This window comes from Bombyx mori, chromosome 24, assembly GCF_030269925.1.
Source record: "Bombyx mori chromosome 24, ASM3026992v2".
Lineage (NCBI taxonomy): Eukaryota > Metazoa > Arthropoda > Insecta > Lepidoptera > Bombycidae > Bombyx > Bombyx mori.
Genome location: NC_085130.1, coordinates 18,939,293 through 18,960,364, shown reverse-complemented (window position 1 = coordinate 18,960,364; position 21,072 = coordinate 18,939,293). Strand labels below are relative to the sequence as shown.

The following is a 21,072-nucleotide window of genomic DNA, read 5'->3' as shown; positions in this document are numbered from 1 at the left end:
CCTCTTCAAACCGAAACGTATTACTGCTTCACGGCAGAAATAGGCAGGGTGGTGGTACCTACCCGTGCGGACTCACAAGAGGTCCTACCACCAGTAATTACGCAAATTATAATTATGCGGGTTTGATTTCGTCAAAGCGTCCTAACGCCGCGACAGAGCGTTGCGTACTTATAGCGCTGGAGCTGTTTGACAGTACATTACCCTAGTAGTACAACACATCTCGGCGTCATAGCGCGCCGTCAGTTTAGCGCTCTGACGCGCGCTAATTACGCGTTCTGTTTGACGAAGCCTTAAATCAATTTACCTACTCCGACCTCTAGTGAGGAAGGAGGAGTGAGGAAGGAGGTGGACTCACTTGAAGTACTTGACGCTCTGCTCGAGGCGCTGCTGCCTCCTGGCCGCCAGCAGCTTCATGTCCTCATGCTCCGCCTTCAGCTCGTCGATGCTGCGCTTGACCTCGTCCGCGTCCCCCGCGCCGCGCTCCTGCCGCCCCCCCACACACACACGGTATCAGTACAAGGGGACAAGTCACCCTCTACCGTAGAAACACTACGGGTCTGATCTATATAGTTACGTTCGTTTATATACAATCCATACTAGATAATGATCCAGATTTGCCCGGTTTTTCTTTTTTAGGTAATTCAGACTATATCTTTGTAAATTATAGCCTATGTATTATTCTGATGTGTCAGCTATATTACTGAAAATTTTCATTAATATTCATTAAGTCGTTTTTGCGTGAAAAAGTAACAAACAAACATACATCCATACATTCTTACAAACTTTCACATTTATAATACTAGTAGGATTGGTAGGCAGCGGCTTGGCTCTACGCCTGGCATTGGTGAAGTCCACGGGCGACGGTAACCACTCACCATCAGGTGGACCGTATGTTTATCTGCCTTATCTATCTGCCTGCTTATCTGTCTATCTTGCCAAGGGCAATAAAAAAAAAGATTACTGATGTGTTGAACAAATGGCGCTCTACACAGCAACTAGCACAGTGTTGTACCTGCAGAGCGGCGCAGGCCTTGTACAGCTTGTCCAGCGTGAGGTCGAAAGGCGTGAGGTCTGCGAGCGCGGCGTGCAGGCGGCGCGTGAGGCCGCGAGCCTCCCCCTCGTCCCGCGGCTCGGCCCCCGCCCCGCCCCCCACCGCCCCCCGCCGCGCCGCCAGCCACGCGCGCGCCTCCGCTACCTCCGACACCAGCTGGAATATAGCACTAGTGTGAGCTTTCATTCTGCTTTAGTTGCAGAAAGTATTATCAAAGCTTTTAGTCGAGCTCACAGCCCACCTGGTATTAAGTGATTACTGGAGCCCATTAACACCAGGTGGGCTGTGAGCTCGTCCACCCATATAAACAACAACAAAAAAAAAAAGAGTGCCCTGGGACAACAACAGTCTCTGCTAGTCCACTCACCATAAGCACGTCGCACCGTCGTTGCAGTGCCGCGGTCCTCACGCTGGCGCCGTGCAGCAGGGACCGCATGAGCGCCGACAACTCGCGCGCCCGGGCCTCTAGGGCGCCCGACGCGAAGTGACCTCGCCGGGATAGCTGCGCCGCGCGCCCGCACACGGCGCTGACCGTGGGCTCTCTGGACACGAGAGGGACGATACGGATCGATACTTGGTCATTGAGTGCACAGAGGTTTTACTTAGAGATGAAACGGATGGACTTTTTTTGTTTATTGCTCTTCCTCTAACATCTTTATTCATTCAATGATTGAATGGATATGCCCATCAGCATCAACAATACCAAAATATGAATATACACAAGACATGTTTAAGAGGCTCAATATTGATCTGCCTATCATAGAACGTAAATGCTTTTTTTATTGCCCTTGCAGGCAGTCGAGCACACGGCCCATTTGATGGTGAGTGGTTATCGTCGCCCATGGGCTTCAGCAATGCCAGGGGCAGAGCCAAGCCGCTGCCTACCAACGTTTGGCCGGATATTATACCGGATATTTGGCCCTTTCGGGAATATTCGGGAGCGGAGATCGCGACGACTCGGTACGACGACGATTTGGTACTCATTCTACCACAATTTGCCAATTGTGAATTTTGGGTATTAAACAAACTAATTAATAAAACAAACAACTTTTGACTTCACTACATAGTATAAAACATAGTCGCTTTCTCTGTCCCTATATCCCTATGTATGCTTGAATCTTTAAAACACGCAACGGATTTTGATGCGGTTTTTTTTAATAGATAGAGTGATGTATGATAAGGATAAAGATATTGTTAAGTGTCTAGTTCTTGTAAAAATATATGGGAATAATCCAAAAAAATTATAAAAATAAATAAAAAAGAATAATGAAATAAAGATAAATGTTGATCCATTAAAGTAGTAATTTTTTAATAATGTTTTAAATTCATTATGTAATTTTTTTGAGATGAAATTTCATATAATAAAATGTCGATTTGGGATTAATCAAAATCTATATAATAACATCCATTAAATAGTGGAGAAATCAATAATAAATTACAGTTTCCGAAGCGAAGCGAGGGCGGGTCGCTAGTGCGATTATAAAAATAAAAGTTGTCCATAACCTATTGTGGTATTATTTGCCTTTTGTATAATAACCATGAGATTTTCATAAATTTTACTATCCGGATAGTTACCGGATATCCGTTTCATCTCTAGACTTTTATTGCTAACGTTAAGTACATTGGGATTGGGATACCACGTCGATGAAGTCAGAGTCATGTCAAAAGGTTTGTAAGCAGCGGCTTGGTTCTGCCCCTGGCATTGCTGAAGCCCATGGGCGACGGTAACCATTTACCATCAGGTGGGCCGTATGCTCGTCTGCCTACAAGGGCAATAAAAAAAAAGAAAAAGAAATCCAAGACGACTTCCAACTAAGCCTCAACGTTCACTCTTTTGACCTCGAACTTGAGGTCAAAGTCGGTGGCATTGCGGTGTGGTCCGTGGACTTACTTCTGTGTACAACATGGACCCCGAGTTATATATAGGAGTTACGTTTCATATTAAAGCTTTCGTACCTGGCGATAAGCTCAGCTTCCAGAGACAGGTGCTTCTTCAGCAGAGCTTGCGCCTCCGGGAGCGAGGAGCCGGCGTCCTCCTGGTGCACCAAGGGCTCCCGTTCCTGTAACCTGAGGATCCAAGGTTCCGCAGTGAGATTTCGATTTCGAAGATTCGAGTGGATAGGCGTTAAAGACTTGGAGCGGCCCGTGGACATCACCAGTCGCAGGTCGCACTCGTATTTCAAAATATAGACATATATAAAGAGATAATTTTACTAGTGGTAGGACCTCTTGTGAGTCCGCGCGGGTAGGTACCACCACCCCGCCTATTTCTGCCGTGAAGCAGTAATGCGTTTCGGTTTGAAGGGTGGGGCAGCCGTTGTAACTATACTTGAGATCTTAGAACTTATATCTCAAGGTGGGTGGCGGATTTACGTTGTAGATGTCTATGGGCTCCAGTAACCACTTAACACCAAGTGGGGTCATCCACCCATCTAAGCAATAAAAAAATCCCACTTTAAATAATGCGTAGTTACTGGCGTCCTACAGCCCGCATGGGTTGGTACCACAATCCCGCGTATCTCTGCAGGGAAACCATCACGTGCTCCAGTTGGAAGAGCCGCCCGACCTCACGCCTCAAGGTCCACAGGTCCGTGACTCACCAGGCGAATTCCTCGTCGGCGTCTCTATCCCAGCGGTGGAGAAGCTCGGCATCTTCTAGATTATCTCTTCTGATCTGTATCGGCTCTTGTAGCTGGCGGTAGCTGCAGACCAGAGGGTACTGTTAGTGTTCCAGCTCACGACAAGAGAGAGACCGCTGAGTGAATACTGTGCTTAGTGAGAGTTTTTTAACGTTCTCGATAGCGTAAAAGTTAACTCCGATTTGTATGGAGTTGGAGTGTTTGCCTACGTTTGCCGCTAGGGGCGCTGTTCCAATTACGTACAAATTTAAGTTAACTTTTACGCTATCGAAGACGTTAAAAACTCGCACTAAGCATCTGTGTGCGTAACGATTCAAAAGTGAGTTAAAAACACATCTTTTTAACTCGCTTTTGTTAGTTGTGTAATAATTATATTTAACGGAATATTTGAATGTCATTTAGATCGACATCGCGTCACGGGCCGATTTTTTTAAAGAAGGGATATTATGACCTGGTAACTAAGACCTTTAAGTCATGTCTTATTTTAATTTATATTCTTATTTTTATGAAAAATGATAATATGGAGTGAAATGAAATGAAGATGATTAATTTGAGATATTAATCAGCTGGGATGAAATTCAATGAAATTAAATGAGATGATATGAAATGAGATATAATGAGTGTAATGTAATGTAATGTGAATGTAATTAATATAACGAGGCCGGTGGTGAGACGGCGCAAGGCGGCTCCTGTGCGCCGCTCACGGTGTGTCTCTCGAGACGACGTCCTGTGGGATCTTCCCGGGGATGGAATCCCGTCCTATTGTCAGGACGTGTACCGGCGACGGCGCGCACTGTGCGGTGCCGTGGGTTTCGTGGAGTCAGAGTGGTGGGGCTCGATGGGGTTTAGTCGGTAGTCGGTTTTTCGGGGTAGCTCTTGCGCGGCTGATGCCGTGCAGCGTCTCACGCGCCTTTCTCAAGGCGTAGTCTCCCTCTTCTTCTCTGGAGGCGCCAGAGTCCAACATAACCGGTCTGTTACCCATCTCGGCCGGGAACCGTAAATGGATTCCCCAGCGTTAAAAAAAGGTGGACTGTGAGCTCGTCCACCCATCTAAGCAATAAAAAAAAGAAGTACCGGGTCTGGTGTCGACTTACCGTTTGACGGCCTGGTCGGCTCTGTCCAGTATCTCCTGTGCCATGAAGTGCTTGGTGTCGGCGAGCTGGCGGGCGGTGTCGGCCAATTGCGTCGCCGTGTCGGCCTTGCTCGACACCTGCTGCTCGAGACGCGAGTGTCGCTTCAGAAGGACCGTCACCGACGCCAGGTCCTTGCCTGGAGTACACAGCCACACCGATAATTCGATAAAGAACTTCATTGATGACCAGAACCTCACTGCTCACTCAGGCTAACATCCTGAACTGCTGCAGACGAGCTCATAGCCCACCTGGTGTTAAGTGGTTACTGGAGCCCATAGACATCTACAACTTAAATGCGCCACCCGTCTTGAGATATAAGTTCTAAGATCTCGGTATAGTTACAACGGCTGCCCCACCCTTCAAGCTGAAACGCATTACGGCTTCACGACAGAAATAGGCAGGGTGGTGGTACCTACCCGTGCGGACTCACAAGAGGTCCTACCACCAGTTTTTTTTTTTCCTACCTAAACTGATAGCCTTCAGAGGCTATTTCAGCGTAACCTTAACTAGTAGGTGAGCTCACGGGGGTTCAAACCTGACGACGATGCTAACACGAACCCTAGCAAGAGCCGTGCTTCGCAGAATCTACCACCGGATCGGAAACGCGACCCACTGAGAAGATCCGGCGAGAAACTCAGTGGGCTGTGTCTGAGGGTTACTTTACTCGTCGAGCACTTCGTCGCAAGCGACGGGTTCGACGAGGACGTTGACCAGTGCTTGAGATACCTAAAAGCACCAATAATGGATCCGACATGATGCTGACCCTTCACAATACTATGGTTATATTGCAGTCTTTTTCAAAGTTCTCAGTTAAGATTCATGCTTCAACAGAAGCAACCTATATTCAAAGCTGAAGAGATTTGTGTATCACAACAACCCGACCTCAATATTTTTTGAGGATTAATGATATCACATGTAGACGGTATGACAAGAATGGCCTCGACAGTGAGAAAGGACTATTGAAAAGGTTTCTCAAATCTTTAAACCAATTAGAGGGACACATTGTAAAGACTTCGCTAAGTGACCAATGATGGAGTGCATACCGTGGTCCTCGCTGAGCAGCTGCGCCTCCACCTCGTCCAGCCAGGTGGTGAAGTCGTCTAACCCTCGGAAGAAGATCCTGGCCTGGTAGGCTTCTTGCAGGCGATCGTGACGCAGCTTAGCGGCGGTCTGCACGCGTAGTGACGATACGAATTAAGGGTCATCCATAAATTACGTCACACGTTGATGGGGAGGGGGGTATCACCAAAATGTGATATTGCGTGACAATAGTTTTGTGACGTCATATGTTAAAATTCAAAATATGAAAACGCGAAGTTTAGATGTGAATAAAAAAATTAAAAAATCTACGAACTTGAACTATATGGGTCAAAAGTCCTAAAATTCGTGTGACGTAATTTATGGATGGCCCCTTATTGTAAACAACGTTATTCAATCTTATCAATGAAATTCAGGACGAGAGCGTGTACACATTTAATAGTGCTATCGGATTTAATGAGTCAATTATTTAGATCTCAAACGAAATTCCTGATGACTTGGGAGTTTAGGAATTTAGCTGAGAGTCAGATGACAACGTGAGGTAGCACCAGGGTTTATACACTCCTCCTGTAAACTTTTCAATAGTTTTTTTCTTCTTTTTTTTATTGCAATTTTAGGCAACGAGTGGTTACCGTCGCCCACGGACATCAGTAATGCCAGGGGCAGAGCCAAGCCGCTGCCTAAAAATACCAGTACTCTCCACAAGCCACGTTTGAAGAGGTCATGTTTATATGAAGGCCACGCGGATCTCACCTGCAATTCCTGCCACTGGTTCTCCAACTCCTCGACGTGTTTCGCTATCTCTTGAGAAGCGTAATGTTTTGATTCTGTCAATCATAAAAAAAGTGATATGAGACACTTGATTTTTTGGCCACTAATGACGTCACAAGTGGATTTACTTCTGTATTCTTGTAGGGTCACACACACACATGCTTAATAACGTACGTGGCGTGTTACCTGGGGCTACGTAATGCAAGGTGTCATCTTCACCGTTCCACGCTTGTGGGAAAACGATATTGGGACGACAGTCCAGTTGTAACGGTCACACAGCGAACACAGTTCCACTTAGATAGCTATAATAAAACTGTATGTACCTATTGTATTTTCGGTGTGTGAGTTAATAACGACTTTCATTTACAACAACTGGGCTCATCCTAAAATTCTCTATATATACATTTTAGGGACACTTTTTAAGTATCACATACAATTGTCCGTTGCTTATTATAATGAGTCAGTCGTATGATGATAATATGGATGCCCAGAGCAAACTATGCGCCACATTGTCATGGAATGCCCACTAACGAAATTCGCAGGCCAAGTGGAAGATCTCAAAAATTTAACAGAAGAAGCTATCGATTATTTCACAAACTGTAAATTTAAATTATAACCACGCAGTGTAAACGAATGCCATACGATAAATAAATAAATAGTCGTACATAGCGTGGCCGACACGGCAGACACTTGTGATATTAATCTTTTGACAATATATGCTGGTGAATTTGGAATTAATTGGTTTTGTTTTTGGACATTTATTTTTGTCCCATTTCGATCACTGGTCGACCACTGGCATCTATATCGACACTTGAAAGGCAAACGTGACTAAGCGACAATAACTGCTTTATACATAAATGATAGGCAATAACCATATTCGATGCGCAAAAAATATATATTTCTAGGTCTATTAAAATCATTTCAATCCTACAGCTAGATTCGTTAAAATAGAATTTTTTTCAGGTATTTCAACTTTAAATTAGTCTACTGTAAAAGTTCACGCATTGTCGCTTAGTCACGTTTGCCTTTCAAGCGTCGATATATTATCTGGTTGTATAATATATAATAATATATAATCATTGTGGCGGGTAGCCATCACAGAACACAAGATATTTGAAAGATGCCTGAATCTCACTTACGATCAGCTTGCATATATACAAGTTACAATCAACAACATTCGGACTAGAGATGTCGGAAATACAATAAAATATCGACATATGAGTAGTCTATTATCAAAGGTGGCAATCTGTGCATTTGAACAAAATTTTTTTATTGATATGTCAATACAGATTGATTTGAATATAATCGTCTCCTTCAAAGAATACGGTTCAAAACCTGCATTAAATAAAGGTCAATAGTTAACCTGTTATTTATCTAAGATGTTCCGAAGAGTTTTGTGACTGCCAATGGAATACAAAGTCAATAATTCGTTTTTCTGATTTACCAATCATTGTCCAAAAGTCAGATTGCCGGCTTTGATAATAGTCGACTCATATATCGTATCGATATGTTTTGAAAAATCAATATTGATATAGATACTTTTATTAAAAAATATTGGTATATCGGTATGACCTGACGCTAAAAATTAATTTATTTGGCCTAATCTACTTCAATCATCTTACATTACTAATATAGATAAATACTAATTAATAGAAATTTTAAGAAGATGTTAGTATAAAAAAAGTATTCCTAATTAGGATTATAAATGTTTATTGGTTTGAAAAGACTATCGATTCTTATATTATACCATTTCGATACTTGAAATTTTATATCGATTAAATCAATATCACGAAATATTGAATATCGATACATTGAAAAAATAATATCGATATATCGATACCTTTCCCATAATGCTTAATTCGGACAGTCGGTCTACCGAGTAATTAATAACACCCGCACGTTGGAAGATCTTCCCTTTGTCTCCCCCTTTGTATTCTCCCCCCTTGTACTCTCCGCAACATTATCCGTATACCGATATGAGGGGACAGTATAGTTACCAATAAGCGCCTCCCCTCTGTTGGCGACGTCGTCGATGCGTCCCTTGTTGGCCGCAAGCTCTGATTCAAAGGCGGCGTGCCTCTGTATCTTGGATTGCAGGTTAGACAGTTCTCTGCGGGGCAACACCAACATGTCAACGTTTACATACTCAGGTCACTGTGGCCTAATGAGCGAGACTTCGGGTTTTTTTGGAACGAAGTTCCTAATGGGACGATGCGGAGGGGTGGGTACCCTAACCGGGAAAAAACGTCCGTAACGTAAGATTTTTATTATTTATGTATAGTCTTAGTATGATGGCTATACAGTGTCTGATGCATAGTCTACGTGATGACGGTTATTATTTTTTTATTTGTTTTTATTAGTTAGATAGGTGGACGAGCTCACAGCCCACCTGGTGTTAAGTGGTTACCGGAGCCCATAGACGTCTACAACATAAATGCGCCACCCACCTTGAGATATAAGTTCTAAGGTCTCAGTATAGTTACAACGGCTGCCCCACCCTTCAGACCGAAACGCATTACTGCTTCACGGCAGAAATAGGCAGGGTGGTGGTACCTGCCCGCGCGCTCTCACAAGAGGTCCTACCACCAGTAATCAAAGTGAAGTCCGTACCTGTAATTCTGGTCGTTGGCGATCTGCATCTTGAGCGCGATCCACTCCCTCTCGTGCTGCAGGTCCTGTAGGAACTGGTGCAGCTGTCTGGACTGCTGCAGCACGTCTCCGCGCGACTTACACGACTCCTGAACGTAACAAGAGTAATTCAATTGTAGCATGACCAAAGAAGTGAATGTACTTATGGAAGGCAATATTGAAAATATATATATCGGCGCAAGTATGACTATTTACCTACTTATTATAAAAATAATAATGATTGAATGTGATCATCGGATCACCTGATCATCAATTAATTACTTAGTGTTTATTACGATGAGAAATTGCAGCAATGCTGACGGCACACTTTTTAAAAACATTACGGAGGTTTCTCCTCCGTCATATATAAAATTGAATTGCTCTTCGTTAGTCTCGCTAAAACTCGAGAACGACTGGACCGATTTGGCTAATTTTGGTCTTGAATTACTTGTGAAAGTCCACAGATGGTTTTAAAGGTAAATAAATATTAAAATGCTCGGAATTAAATGAAAATAATAATATTGTTTTCCCTTTGACGTGTCCCCCGTCGGACGGATTCCTTTTGATTGTTTTAAGTGTATTTTATACAAAAGTTAAGATCTTTTATTTATCAAATGAGGCACTACGAAGTCTGCCGGGTCAGCTAGTTGAAAATATAAACATAGATTTATTGTATCAAATTGTAGTTTGTCTTTATTGTGATCCTAATGCATCCAGTACTAATGAAAAGTTCCCCATTCCAGAAGCAATTGAGCATTCTTTCTCTGTTCCCACCAAAACTAATGAAGTGGATTCAGTGGACCATTTAAATGATTTCTTCAGACAACATTACACCGTTATCCTGGTCGGATTATTACTGACCTTGAGTCTGTCGGCCCTGCGGAGGACGTCGTCCACCCTGACCCTCAGAGGATGGTCCTTCAAGCCCTCAGCGCTCTTCCTCAGCTCGTCGACGCGGCAGATCTGGCTCTCCAGCAGCTTGCTGAACTCAGCGTGCTTACGGATGAGGGTCTCGACGGCTGCGCATCAACACAGACGATTTAATAAAGCTAAAGTGAGTGATGAGTATTATAGTTTTATAGTGTAAGTTGATGTATAAAATAATATGTGCGTATTGTGTTGCTTTTGTTTTTTGTAATTTAAATTTCTAAATTTCTCTTCGCTGTTAACTTTCTACTTATTCTACTTATATGTGATTTTGATTGTGGAGACATATTTGGTTATTGTTTTAGCTATATTTTTAAAAATATTATATTTTTGTATTGTACAGTTTGTTTCCCAAATAAATAAATAAAGAAATGCGTACTTAACAATACATTCACGGTGAAGGAGCAACGTAGTGCAATAAATAAATAATAGTTTAAGAAAACTAACAAAATACGCTTTTATTGAAAATCCAACTAAAAAATAGAAAATACATTTTAATAAATTTGAATTAAAAATAGTGTTAGAAAAAATTGTGGGTTGCTTTTCAGGATATTATCAATACAACCCTTCTACTCATATCTGTTCATAAAATATTTATAACTACTGATACCATGCATCCCTCGCTTTTTTTACAATAAAATCATTTCTTCTTACACTAATTTTAATTCAAATTTATTAAAAATAATTTTCTATTTTTTAGATGGATTTTCTATAAAAGCGTATTTTGTTAGTTTTTTAAACTATTATTTATTTTTCATTTTTTAGTTGATTTCAATTTTTTTATTTTTTTTAAATATTGAATTATCATCGATCCTTAATAAGTATACCAAATTTCGAGTTAATCCGACGTTTTGAAGGGGGCTCAAAATCATGTTCAAAGATTCCGTTACATACTAACATACGTCTGAAGCTAATAAAAGCGCATTAAAAAATAAAACCCTCAATATTATAATTTGCGCGTGAAGCAATACTGTGTTTCAGTAAAAACTGAGACTCGGAACTTGTGTCCCAAGCTTGGGGGGTGGGGGGTGGGTATATTCGAGGGTGCCGATATGGGGGGTAGGCCTTGAAGCGGATGCAGCTTACCGTCCAAGTTCTCTCCCAAGTCGTCATTGTTCAAGAAGGCCTCCTTAGTCGAGAGCCAGTCTTCAATCTGTCTCGCTTGCTCCTTCAGTAGCTGTAACTGGTGCGCCTGGGACAGATAGCTTGAAGTTTAATTTGGGTATAATAATATAATTCTCTTTCTCGCACAGAATTAGGACTACCATTCAGCTCTTTTTTTTTCCTAAGCTTAACTAGTAGGTGAGCTCACGGGGCTCAAACCTGACGACGTTGCTAACACGAACCCTAGCATGAGCCGTGCTTCGCAGAATCTACCACCGGATCGGAAACTCGACCCACTGAGAAGATCCGGCGAGAAACTCAGTGGGCTGTGTCTGTGGGTTAATTTACTCGTCGAGCCCTTCGTCGCAAGCGACGGGTTCGACGAGAACGGTGGCCGGTGCTTGTGGTACCTAAAAGCACCGTTAGCGGATCGGGAGGAACCGTAATGACGTGATTCAGCTCAGTTCTGTATCAGACCAGCAAGACTTCCGGGTTCGAAAGAAATGTTACTTTGTAGTGAGGGGCATTTTTATTCAATAAAACTATATGGGTTAGTCACTAGTATCGAATTTCGAATTTTAATCTTTCTTAAACACAAATAATTTTCGATTTAAAAGGATGATTACAACAAGACGCGGACGCACGCTGCTCACACTCAAAACGGAAGCGCCCGGAACATAGATTATACACTTGTCTGTCAAAAGACGGAGATAGATACTAAACACTATGCATAGCGAGCGGGCATGCGGCCGCGAGAGTGACGTACAGGTCGGTTTTACTGGCGGTAGGACCTCTCGTGAGTCCGCGCGGGTAGGTACCACCACTCCGCCTATTTCTGCCGTGAAGCAGTAATGCGTTTCTGTTTGAAGGGCGGGGCAGCTGTTGTAACTATACTCGAGACCTTAGAACTTATATCTCAAGGTGGCTGGCGCATTTACGTCGTAGATGTCTATGGGCTCCAGTAACCACTTAACACTAGGTGGGCTGTGAGCTCGTCCATTCATCTAAGCAATAAAAAAAAAGTTTTAATATAATTGGGATTTAGACCTCATGCCTCAAGATTGGTGGGTCCTTTGCCCATTTCTACCGCATAGCGATTGTTCAAATTTGGTGGAAGAAACTGTAGTTACATAGATATAAACGGAAGCTTTACCTGAGTCAAATTCTCCTTCCTCTTCAGCCAGGCTTGGTCGAGGGTGGTGGAGAGGTGTTCGACTTTCTTAAGCTTCTCCGGCGTTTGCTCGGCCTCCTTCTTCAGCGAGGCTATGGCTTTCTGGCGGTTGTCGATTTCGGCCTAGGGAGAAACAGGACATTATTGACAAAAGACAGCGGACTGTCAGTGTGCAAGATAGTACAGTGGGGGAATCTTTAGGATCTTCCACCAGCGTCACTTGTCGGGCTGTGCCAGCGATGGTTGCAGCCATGCGGCTACTATGGAGGGTGGAGGAAAGAAGCACCATCTTGTATAGGGTACAAGTTGTATAAGTGTCCGTCTGTAAGCAGCTAGGTATTGTTGGAAGACTCACCGACATAGCGCTATTGTAGGTAATGGAAACCATATGAATATAGCAATTTTAAAAAGAGTCAAGTGTGCTGGATTAATGTGGAGTGCGCTAGTTTATGACGCTGTTTTTAAAATCTCTCCAAACTCAAAAAAACTAGTGTCGTTTTAAAAAACATTTCATTTTTCTTTTTTTTTTAAGGGATTTTATGACCTGGTATCTGAGACCTTTAAGTCATGTCTTATTTTAATTTATATTCATATTTTTATGAAAAATGATATTATGGAGTGAAATGAAATGAAGATGATTAATTTGAGACGTTAATCAACTGGGATGAAATTAAATGAGATGATACGGGATGAAATATAATCTCAGTAAAATGGTGGTCTTTTACTAAGATTTTTTCAGTGGACTTTTTGGAGGATCCCGAGAAGTTACGTCCAGCGGCTTTATTTCATTTTCTTTCACAGATATTAAACAGTTAATAAACCACCATTATTACACATTTAAACCCGAAGAAACACTAAATAGACAAAATAAAACAAATCACACAACTTCCCTCCTCGCGTTCCCTCCAAAAAGTCCTCTCATTTTTCTTATACAGTGTTTTGCATTTTGAATTTAATTCGGGTAATAGCGTTCTCCTTATATTATTAACAAACTCTAATATGGTATTTCTTAAATGAAACGCGAAAAATAATAGGGTGCGGGAGACCGCGAAACCTATGTTTAAAATCTAATCTCCGGTACCTTCTTCTCGTCGTGAAGCTCCAGCAAGGCCTGGGCTTCTGCCATCGTCTCCGGGTCCTCGACTTCGTCCATCTGCTTCACGGCTTCCGACACCCAGACTTCCAATTCCTGAGGAACATTTACAGTATTGAGTTTGAGTCGATTGACCCAAGTCAAGTTTGATTACATACGCTAGGACCGTGCATCGTCATGCGTGAGGTCATGCGTTATCTAAGGAATAAAAAAAAACTGGTCAGCGCATGGGGCTTTGGCCAGCAGGTCTTTTACCATTAACTCTACCTTGGATAACAAGTTTCTTCATAAGCTCTGCTGGCCGTAGCGATAAGTGTCCAAAATATCGGAGTAACCTGTACTGCACTGTCGGTTAGATCAATAGATGAGCACTTTACAAACCTTTAAGTTCTCATCGAATTTGTGCTCGTTGATAGCCGCATCTAGCAGCGCGGTTCTCCTCTCAGCCAACTTCTGCAGGTTGTCCCAACCCTCGCGTAAGTTGCGGAGACTCTCCTCTATATCTTTAGCGTGCTCTGGGTGTCTGGCAAACGATACATCGTTGTTACGCCGGTAAGAGTAACGCCATCTATCGCCGAATAGTCGAACGAATATCGAAGGATCTAGTGGAACTTAGAACGCTCGAGAAGTACAACGCCATCTATTGTCAGACAGCGGAAACACAGTACTAGAGATGTGTGGAATATTTTCGATAATTCTAGGGATGTTCTATCGACTATAAAAGCGTTGTAGGGATGGCAGCAGTCAGTTAGTAATCGGAACTACTCGAAGCGAAACAGCGAACGGATCACCTGAAGCGAATTGAGAATTTTATAGTGTTTAATAAGGCGTTATTTTTATTTTTTTTATTGCCCTTGTAGGCAGACGAGCATACGGCCCACCAGATGGTGAGTGGTTATCGTCGCCCAAGGACTTCAGCAATGCTTTCAGCCTAAAATATAGGATAGGTATTGTGTTACTGCCATCTACAGGAGCAATGAGAAACTAATCGAAGCGAAGCCAGCTAGTAGCCGACGCCCGTAAACATTTTTGTTGAGTTTTTGAGTTGCTTATCTATAGCTAATTTATGTGTATTATCTATGGATCAGCATACGGTGCAACCTGACGGTGAGTACGTCGCCCATGGACTTCAGCAATGCCAGGGGCAGAGCCAAGCTGCTGCCTATCGCGGTGTTAGGTGTAGGAGCGGCAAGGGTACCTGGTGGCGAGGTCGGTGCCGTCCGCCTGAAGCTCCTGGATCCTGGTGAGCACGGCGGAGGCCTCGGCGGCGCGCGCCAGGTGGCTGCGGCGCAGGAGGTGGGCGGCCTCCAGCTCGCGCCCGCGCTCCGTGCTGCTGAAGATGGCCGCCTTCTTCGAGATACGCTCCGCCGTATCTTCCACGTCTCTGTGGGGGGGAGGTGGGGGTACTCACATATTAACTTGCAAGCCTTAGTGAACCCTGTGGTCCATACACCGCTTATATGTCGTCGTGAGCTATTGGAAAGCATGTGCTCACAGCGATACTCACGGACATTGGGTAAGTTTTATTATTATTATGTTTTTATTGCCCTTGTAGGCAGACGAGCATACGGCACCTATTGGTGAGTGGTTACCATCGCCCATTGACTTCAGTAATACTAGAGCCAAGCCACTGCCTACCGCTAAGTAATAAAACTCGACAGATCTGTCAATTTGCATAATAACCGGCGGTAGAGGATATTGTGTGCAAGTGTGTCAACATTGACATAGCCATTGAACAGGAGAGTCTTGGAACTCATATTTCTCAAGGCGGGCGGTATGAGTTCCGCTGACCTTGGGATACTCGGTGAGTTAGTTCACAAATTTAGTCCAGTTAGATGCTGTTACCTGTTAAACGAATGTATCTCGAGGGCGGCGGCCAGGTTGTCCCGGTACCGCTGTAGGGCTCCGCTGAGGGCCGCCCACTTCGACAGGAAGGCGTCGCGGCGCTGCGCCACCGTGGCCGCCTGCTGGGTGGGGCCCTGACACACAACGCAACTCTCAGTATGCTACCTCAACTTGAATGAGGATATGATACTCATCAGCTACCTCAAGGAACTCTTAATACTTATTCCGAATCGTAAATCATTTTTGCGATTTTAAAAAATTCATAAAAAAAAAAACAGCATTATAGTAGCGGATGAAAAATTCAATATTTGTAAAATTTACGTACATATGTAACTAATTACTGATACTATATAAACTACTAAACTAGTATTAAACTAATTACTATATCGTCATGGGTCCATGAGACGTGCGCAAAATATTGTTACGTTAAGAGCAATGCATCTATCGTTCATTAGTAGAAACGAATATCAAAACAACTAGTAAACTCGAGAACGCTCAGGAAGTGCAACGCCATCTATTATCAAATAGCGGAAACGCATGTCGAACTTGTCAGGAATGTACTTGATTAATCTGGGGATGTTGTATCGACTACAAAGGCGTTGCAGAGATGACACGAAGACAGTTAGTAATCGGAACTACTCGAAGCGAAACAGCGAACGGATCACCTGAAGCGAAGCGGAAGAAGAGAATTACAAAGTGTTCTGAAGTCAGTTAAAATTACGTTAAAGATTTCGTCGCACGAATATACAAATACTGGACGAAACGATAGAAGCGACTCCAGAATTATGGCCGCGAACACAATTAGCTCTGTGTTAAATAACTATTGCTACGCCAGTAAGAGTGACGCCATCTATCGCAGAATAGCCGAAGGAATATCAAAGGAACTATTGACGTTGAGAGCGCTCGAGAAGTACAACGCCATCTGTTGTCAGATAGCGGAAATACAGATCGAAGCTACTCGACTTGCCCAAAATGTTCTCAATAAATCTAGGGATATTGTATCGACTACAAAGGCGTTGCAGAGATGACACGAAGGCAGTTAATAATCGGAACTAGGCTCGTTAAGTGTTCTAACTCGTAATTTGTGCTTCGGTAGAATTTTTATTTATCCCGAACCCCAGCGCGTAACAATATCATTGAGTTTGTGATGGTCCGTCCCAAGGTCCTTCGAGTTCAAATGAAGGTCCTTTATCTCGAGGAAAAACGTTAAGAGAGAAGAGTTTAAGTAAGCTGTATGCTTGTGCGATCGTTAGTCCACTGCGCTCATTGGATCCTGGAGCTATAGCCGTGGGGGGGTCTACCTGGTTGAGCAGCTTGTCGGCGAGCGCCCGCACGCTGCGCACGCGGCGGTCGTCCACGCGCATGTCGCTGTCCACGTCGTCCAGCTTGCGGAGCAGCGCGCTGCAGTGCTCGTAGTCGCGGCCCAGCTCGTGCGCCTGCACCTGGGGGCAGGCAGGGGGGGGGGGTCAATAAGGGGTTGAAGTCGTCGCGGCCTAAAGGATAAGACGTCCAGTGCATTCGTGTTGAACGATGCACCGGTGTTCGAATCCCGCGAGCGGGTAGATAGCACCACCCTACTTATTTCTGCCGTGAAACAGGTTTGAAGGGTGGGGTAGCCGTTGTAATTATACTGAGACCTTAGAACTTATGTCTCAAGGTGGGTGGCGGTATTTGCGTTGAAAATGTCTATGGGCTTCAGTAACCTCTTAACACCAGGTGGGCTGTGAGCTCGTCCACCCATCTAAGCAATAGAAAAATATTAAAAAAAAGGTGATGCCCTCTTAGTAGACCTGGTACGTCCCACCACCAGTAGAACTGATGTATCATCACAAAGTTTGGCAAGTGACTGAAGATGACACAACCATGCACTAAAATGTAGGCAGTGGCTTGGCTCTGCCCTTGGCATTGCTCAAGTCCATGGGCGACAGTAACCATTCACCGTCAAGTGGGCCGTACGCTCGTCTATCTACAAAGGCAATAAAAACAAAAAAATGCTTCGGTCACTTGCTCGATTAAATTACCATCCATCCATATCCCATAATCCCATATCCATAACATACCATCATCTCCTTGTCTCTGATCCAAGCCTCGAACTTGTCCAAGTGCTGGTTGAACTCCAGGATGTCTTGGGCTTCTTCCAAACCGCGACCTGTAGACACATACTGACGTCACAGTCTGATACAGTTTATATGTCAACGATCTCTGACAGTGGCCATTCAGGGGTGAGAGGAGATAATCAGAGCGGGAGTAAAACTTTCGAATATTATGTGAGCAAACTTTGACATCCCTAAGCACACCTCTGCTGTATTCTTACATAAGAAAATCATGAATGCCTCGTCCCGTCTCGTCAAATAACAGAAGTAATTTTTCGATTGATTGATGTCATCCCTGAACCCCGTGCGATGGTACAGCGGATGTCTGATCCTTCAGTGTGCTTAGTGCGAGTATTTTGACGTTCTCGATAGCGTAAAAGTTAACTCGAATATGTATGGAGTTGGAACAGCACCCCTAGCGGCAAACGTAGGCAAACGTTCCAACTCCATACAAATCGGAGTTAACTTTAACGCTATCGAGAACGTTAAAAAACTCTCACTAAGCACAGTATTCATTCGGAGGTCTCTCTCTTGTCGTGAGCTGGAACTCTAACAGTACCCTCTGGTCTGCAGCTACCGCCAGCTACAAGAGCCGATACAGATTCGAAGAGATAATTTAGAAGATGCCGAGCTTCTCCACCGCTGGGATAGAAATTTGAGTTAACTTTTACGCTATCGAAAACGTTAAAAAACTCGCACTAACAACACTGGCCACCACGACTTTAACGTTAAGGTGGTGATCGGCATCCTTTGCGGTCCGTGGACCCTTATGCACTTGTCGTGTACTAACAGAGCTGCGCGACGTTGGCTCACCAGTCTCCCGGGTCGCGTCTTCGAGTTTCGCCCAGTCATTCCTCAGCTCAGCCAGCTGCTCCTCGACCTCAGGGTCGGGGCTGAGCTGCCGGGCCAGCGCCTCCACCTCCTGCAGGCGCGCCTTGTTGGCCGCCAGCTCGGCCGTGAAGGCCTGGTGCTTCTGCAGCTTCTTGATCTTATCCTCCAAGTTTGTTACTTCGCCTGTTAGGAGTAGGTTTGATATTACTTTTAGTCCGGTTTTAATTTTATTTTATTGGTTAGATGGGTGGACGAACTCACGACCCACCTGGTGTTAAGTGATTACCGGAGCCAATGGACATCGCCAACATAAATGCCACCTTGAGACATAAGTTCTAAGGTTTCACTTTTTACAGTACAACGGATGGATGCTCCGCCCTTCAAACCACATTACTGCTTCACGACAGAAACAGGTAGCACATACCCGCGCGGACAAGACGTCCTACCACCAGTAAACGTAAACCAGACATAGGTCGTCTGTTGCTGCGTCAGTTCCCAGCTCATCTGTTCGATGCACGAAAACTCTCATCGCGACCCACTGAGTTCCTTGCTGGATCTTCTCAGCGAGTCCTATGCTACTCCAGCCGTGTACTCGACCCCCCCACCCCCACCCCCGGTAAGTGTACAAAGCGAGGAGCCCCCTTCATAGAGCCATGCCCTCCCCTGACCCCCTCGCCCCCCAAGGAGACAAAGTGAGGAGCCCCCTTCTTAGAGCCGTGTACTCGCCCCCCCACCCCCAGTAAGTGTACAAAGCGAGGAGTCCCCGGGGTCCCACCGTGCTGTTGGTCGGCAGTCAGCTTGGCGAGCTTCTCCGCGACCCAGCTGCGAGTCTCGGCCGCGTCCCGGGCGAGCTGCGCGCGAGCCCGCAGGCGACCCAGCGCCGCGCGCCGCGCCGCCGCCGCCTCGTACAGCTGTGGGGGACCGACCAGGTCAGGAACTGTGCGTCGTTTTGTTTTTGTTTCCTACCTAAGCTGAGAATCTTGAGAGACTATTGAAGCGTAGCCTTAAGTAGTAGGTGAGCTCACGAGGCTCAAACCTGATGACGTTGCTAACAGGAACCCTAGCAGGAACCGTCTCGCTAAAACTCGAGAACGGCTGGCCCGATTTGGCTAATTTTGGAATTATTTGTGGAAGTCCAGAGAAGGTTTACAAGGTAGTAAAAGGTAGATAAATATGAAAATGCTCGGAATTAAATAAAAATAACAATTTTGTTTTACCTTTGATGTCCCCCCCTCCCCGTCGGACAAATTCCTTTTGTATGTTTTAAGTTTACTTTATACAAAAGTTTAGATCTTTTATTTATCGATTGAGGCACTACGAAGTCTGCCGGGTTAGCTAGTTTATTTATATTTATTTTATTTTTCCTCTTTGAGGTCTGACCTTTTGTCTCCTCTCGTTAATTAGTTGCAGCTCGTCAGCGATCCTCTGGCTTTCCACGTGGTTCTGCTGTAGCAGCTTGTCGCCATGGCTGTTCAATGTTGCCAGCTTTTCGTCCTGAAACCGCGGGATGGTTTTAATAAGTGGCAACATTTGTAATATGTATCGTGAGGAAGGGACCGTGTGTCACTGATTTTGTGAGAGTCCGGCCGCGCGTAACGGATACCACCACCCCACCCATTTCAAACAGTCAGACGTTCCTATTTCGAAGGTGAGGCAGTCATGCTACGGACGAAGAGAGACGAAGACCTAGCTCAGTGATGCGGATTTTTAAAATTTTTATTGCTTAGATGGCTGAACGAGCTCACAGTCCACCTGGTGTTAAGTGGTTATTAGAGCCCATGGACATCAACAACGTAAATGCGCCACCCACCTTGAGATATGAGTTCTAAGGTCTCAAGTATAGTTACAACTGCTGCCCCGCTCTTCAAACTGAAACGCATTACTGCTTCACGGCAGAAATGGCAGGGTGGTAGCTACCCGTGCGAACTCACAAGAGGTCCTACCACCAGTGATTTTTCTCTTCCATTCTCTTCTATCGGTCGTTATCTCAACACTCACTCCTCTCTCTCTCTCTCATAACGTCATTCACACACTCCATCCATGTCTTCTTCGGTCAAACTCTTCCCCGTTTTATCCGACTATATTATTTGCAGCTTTTACAGGATACTTACTATACAGTTGATATGGCGTGATCGAGCGGACAACAATTGGCACAATTATCAAGTATCGACAAACAATAATATTACATATAGTCTTCTCGCATTAAAACTGTATAATCTCAAAACTTACTAAATTTTACAGGAGAGTGTTTTAAAGGTTTAGCATGTGATATTTTTAATATTAATCATCTTTGCAGCGTTTATTTTTTATTGTTTGCCAGTTACTTTCTCTGTCTTTTAAAGTAAGATACAATTATGTATTAATTTTGTTAATAGATAATAAAACTAAACTACGATCTTTTGACAGTATTTATGAGAAAAATACTGGTGGTGATACCAAATGATTCCGCATATTAACTCAATTTCGAATATTTTTAGAAATTGTACACTTTTAATGCGAAAAGACGATATAAGCCATAAAAGTAATTTTTAATTGCTTTTAATTGTTTGTATACTGATTGTTTGACAACGTTAGTTAGCGGCCGTACCTGGGTCGCGATCAGCTTCTCGAAGGCTTCGTGCTTCTTCAGCTGGTGCTCGATGGCCTCGACGCTGCTGGTAGGGGACAGCTCTGTACCTGCGGGGTGGGGGAAGATACAAGTCTCTATTAAGTCACCGGATGGGGAGTGGTAACCGTCGCCCACGGACT

The 21,072-nt window shown here is 44.2% G+C and overlaps 1 protein-coding gene across 8 annotated transcripts in view; it reads right to left on the bottom strand.

Moving 5' to 3' along the window:
• Positions 1 to 21,072, bottom strand: part of LOC101739867 (spectrin beta chain) — a 123,243-nt gene that overhangs the window by 20,550 nt on the left and 81,621 nt on the right. For all 8 annotated transcript variants that reach the window (XM_038019870.2, XM_038019873.2, XM_038019871.2 and 5 more), the window contains exons 45-67: positions 20,912 to 21,000; positions 19,705 to 19,818; positions 19,100 to 19,235; positions 18,307 to 18,507; positions 17,461 to 17,549; positions 16,702 to 16,842; positions 15,401 to 15,534; positions 14,754 to 14,939; positions 13,937 to 14,078; positions 13,544 to 13,651; positions 12,445 to 12,585; positions 11,274 to 11,379; positions 10,122 to 10,279; positions 9,243 to 9,370; positions 8,630 to 8,742; positions 6,615 to 6,688; positions 5,867 to 5,993; positions 4,785 to 4,959; positions 3,652 to 3,753; positions 3,008 to 3,118; positions 1,419 to 1,593; positions 1,013 to 1,207; positions 356 to 483 (exon numbers count right to left, since the gene is read on the bottom strand). In XM_038019870.2, coding sequence (XP_037875798.1) covers positions 356 to 483; positions 1,013 to 1,207; positions 1,419 to 1,593; positions 3,008 to 3,118; positions 3,652 to 3,753; positions 4,785 to 4,959; positions 5,867 to 5,993; positions 6,615 to 6,688; positions 8,630 to 8,742; positions 9,243 to 9,370; positions 10,122 to 10,279; positions 11,274 to 11,379; positions 12,445 to 12,585; positions 13,544 to 13,651; positions 13,937 to 14,078; positions 14,754 to 14,939; positions 15,401 to 15,534; positions 16,702 to 16,842; positions 17,461 to 17,549; positions 18,307 to 18,507; positions 19,100 to 19,235; positions 19,705 to 19,818; positions 20,912 to 21,000 — 3,073 coding nt within the window. The remainder of the gene's footprint in view (positions 1 to 355; positions 484 to 1,012; positions 1,208 to 1,418; positions 1,594 to 3,007; positions 3,119 to 3,651; positions 3,754 to 4,784; positions 4,960 to 5,866; positions 5,994 to 6,614; positions 6,689 to 8,629; positions 8,743 to 9,242; positions 9,371 to 10,121; positions 10,280 to 11,273; positions 11,380 to 12,444; positions 12,586 to 13,543; positions 13,652 to 13,936; positions 14,079 to 14,753; positions 14,940 to 15,400; positions 15,535 to 16,701; positions 16,843 to 17,460; positions 17,550 to 18,306; positions 18,508 to 19,099; positions 19,236 to 19,704; positions 19,819 to 20,911; positions 21,001 to 21,072) is intronic.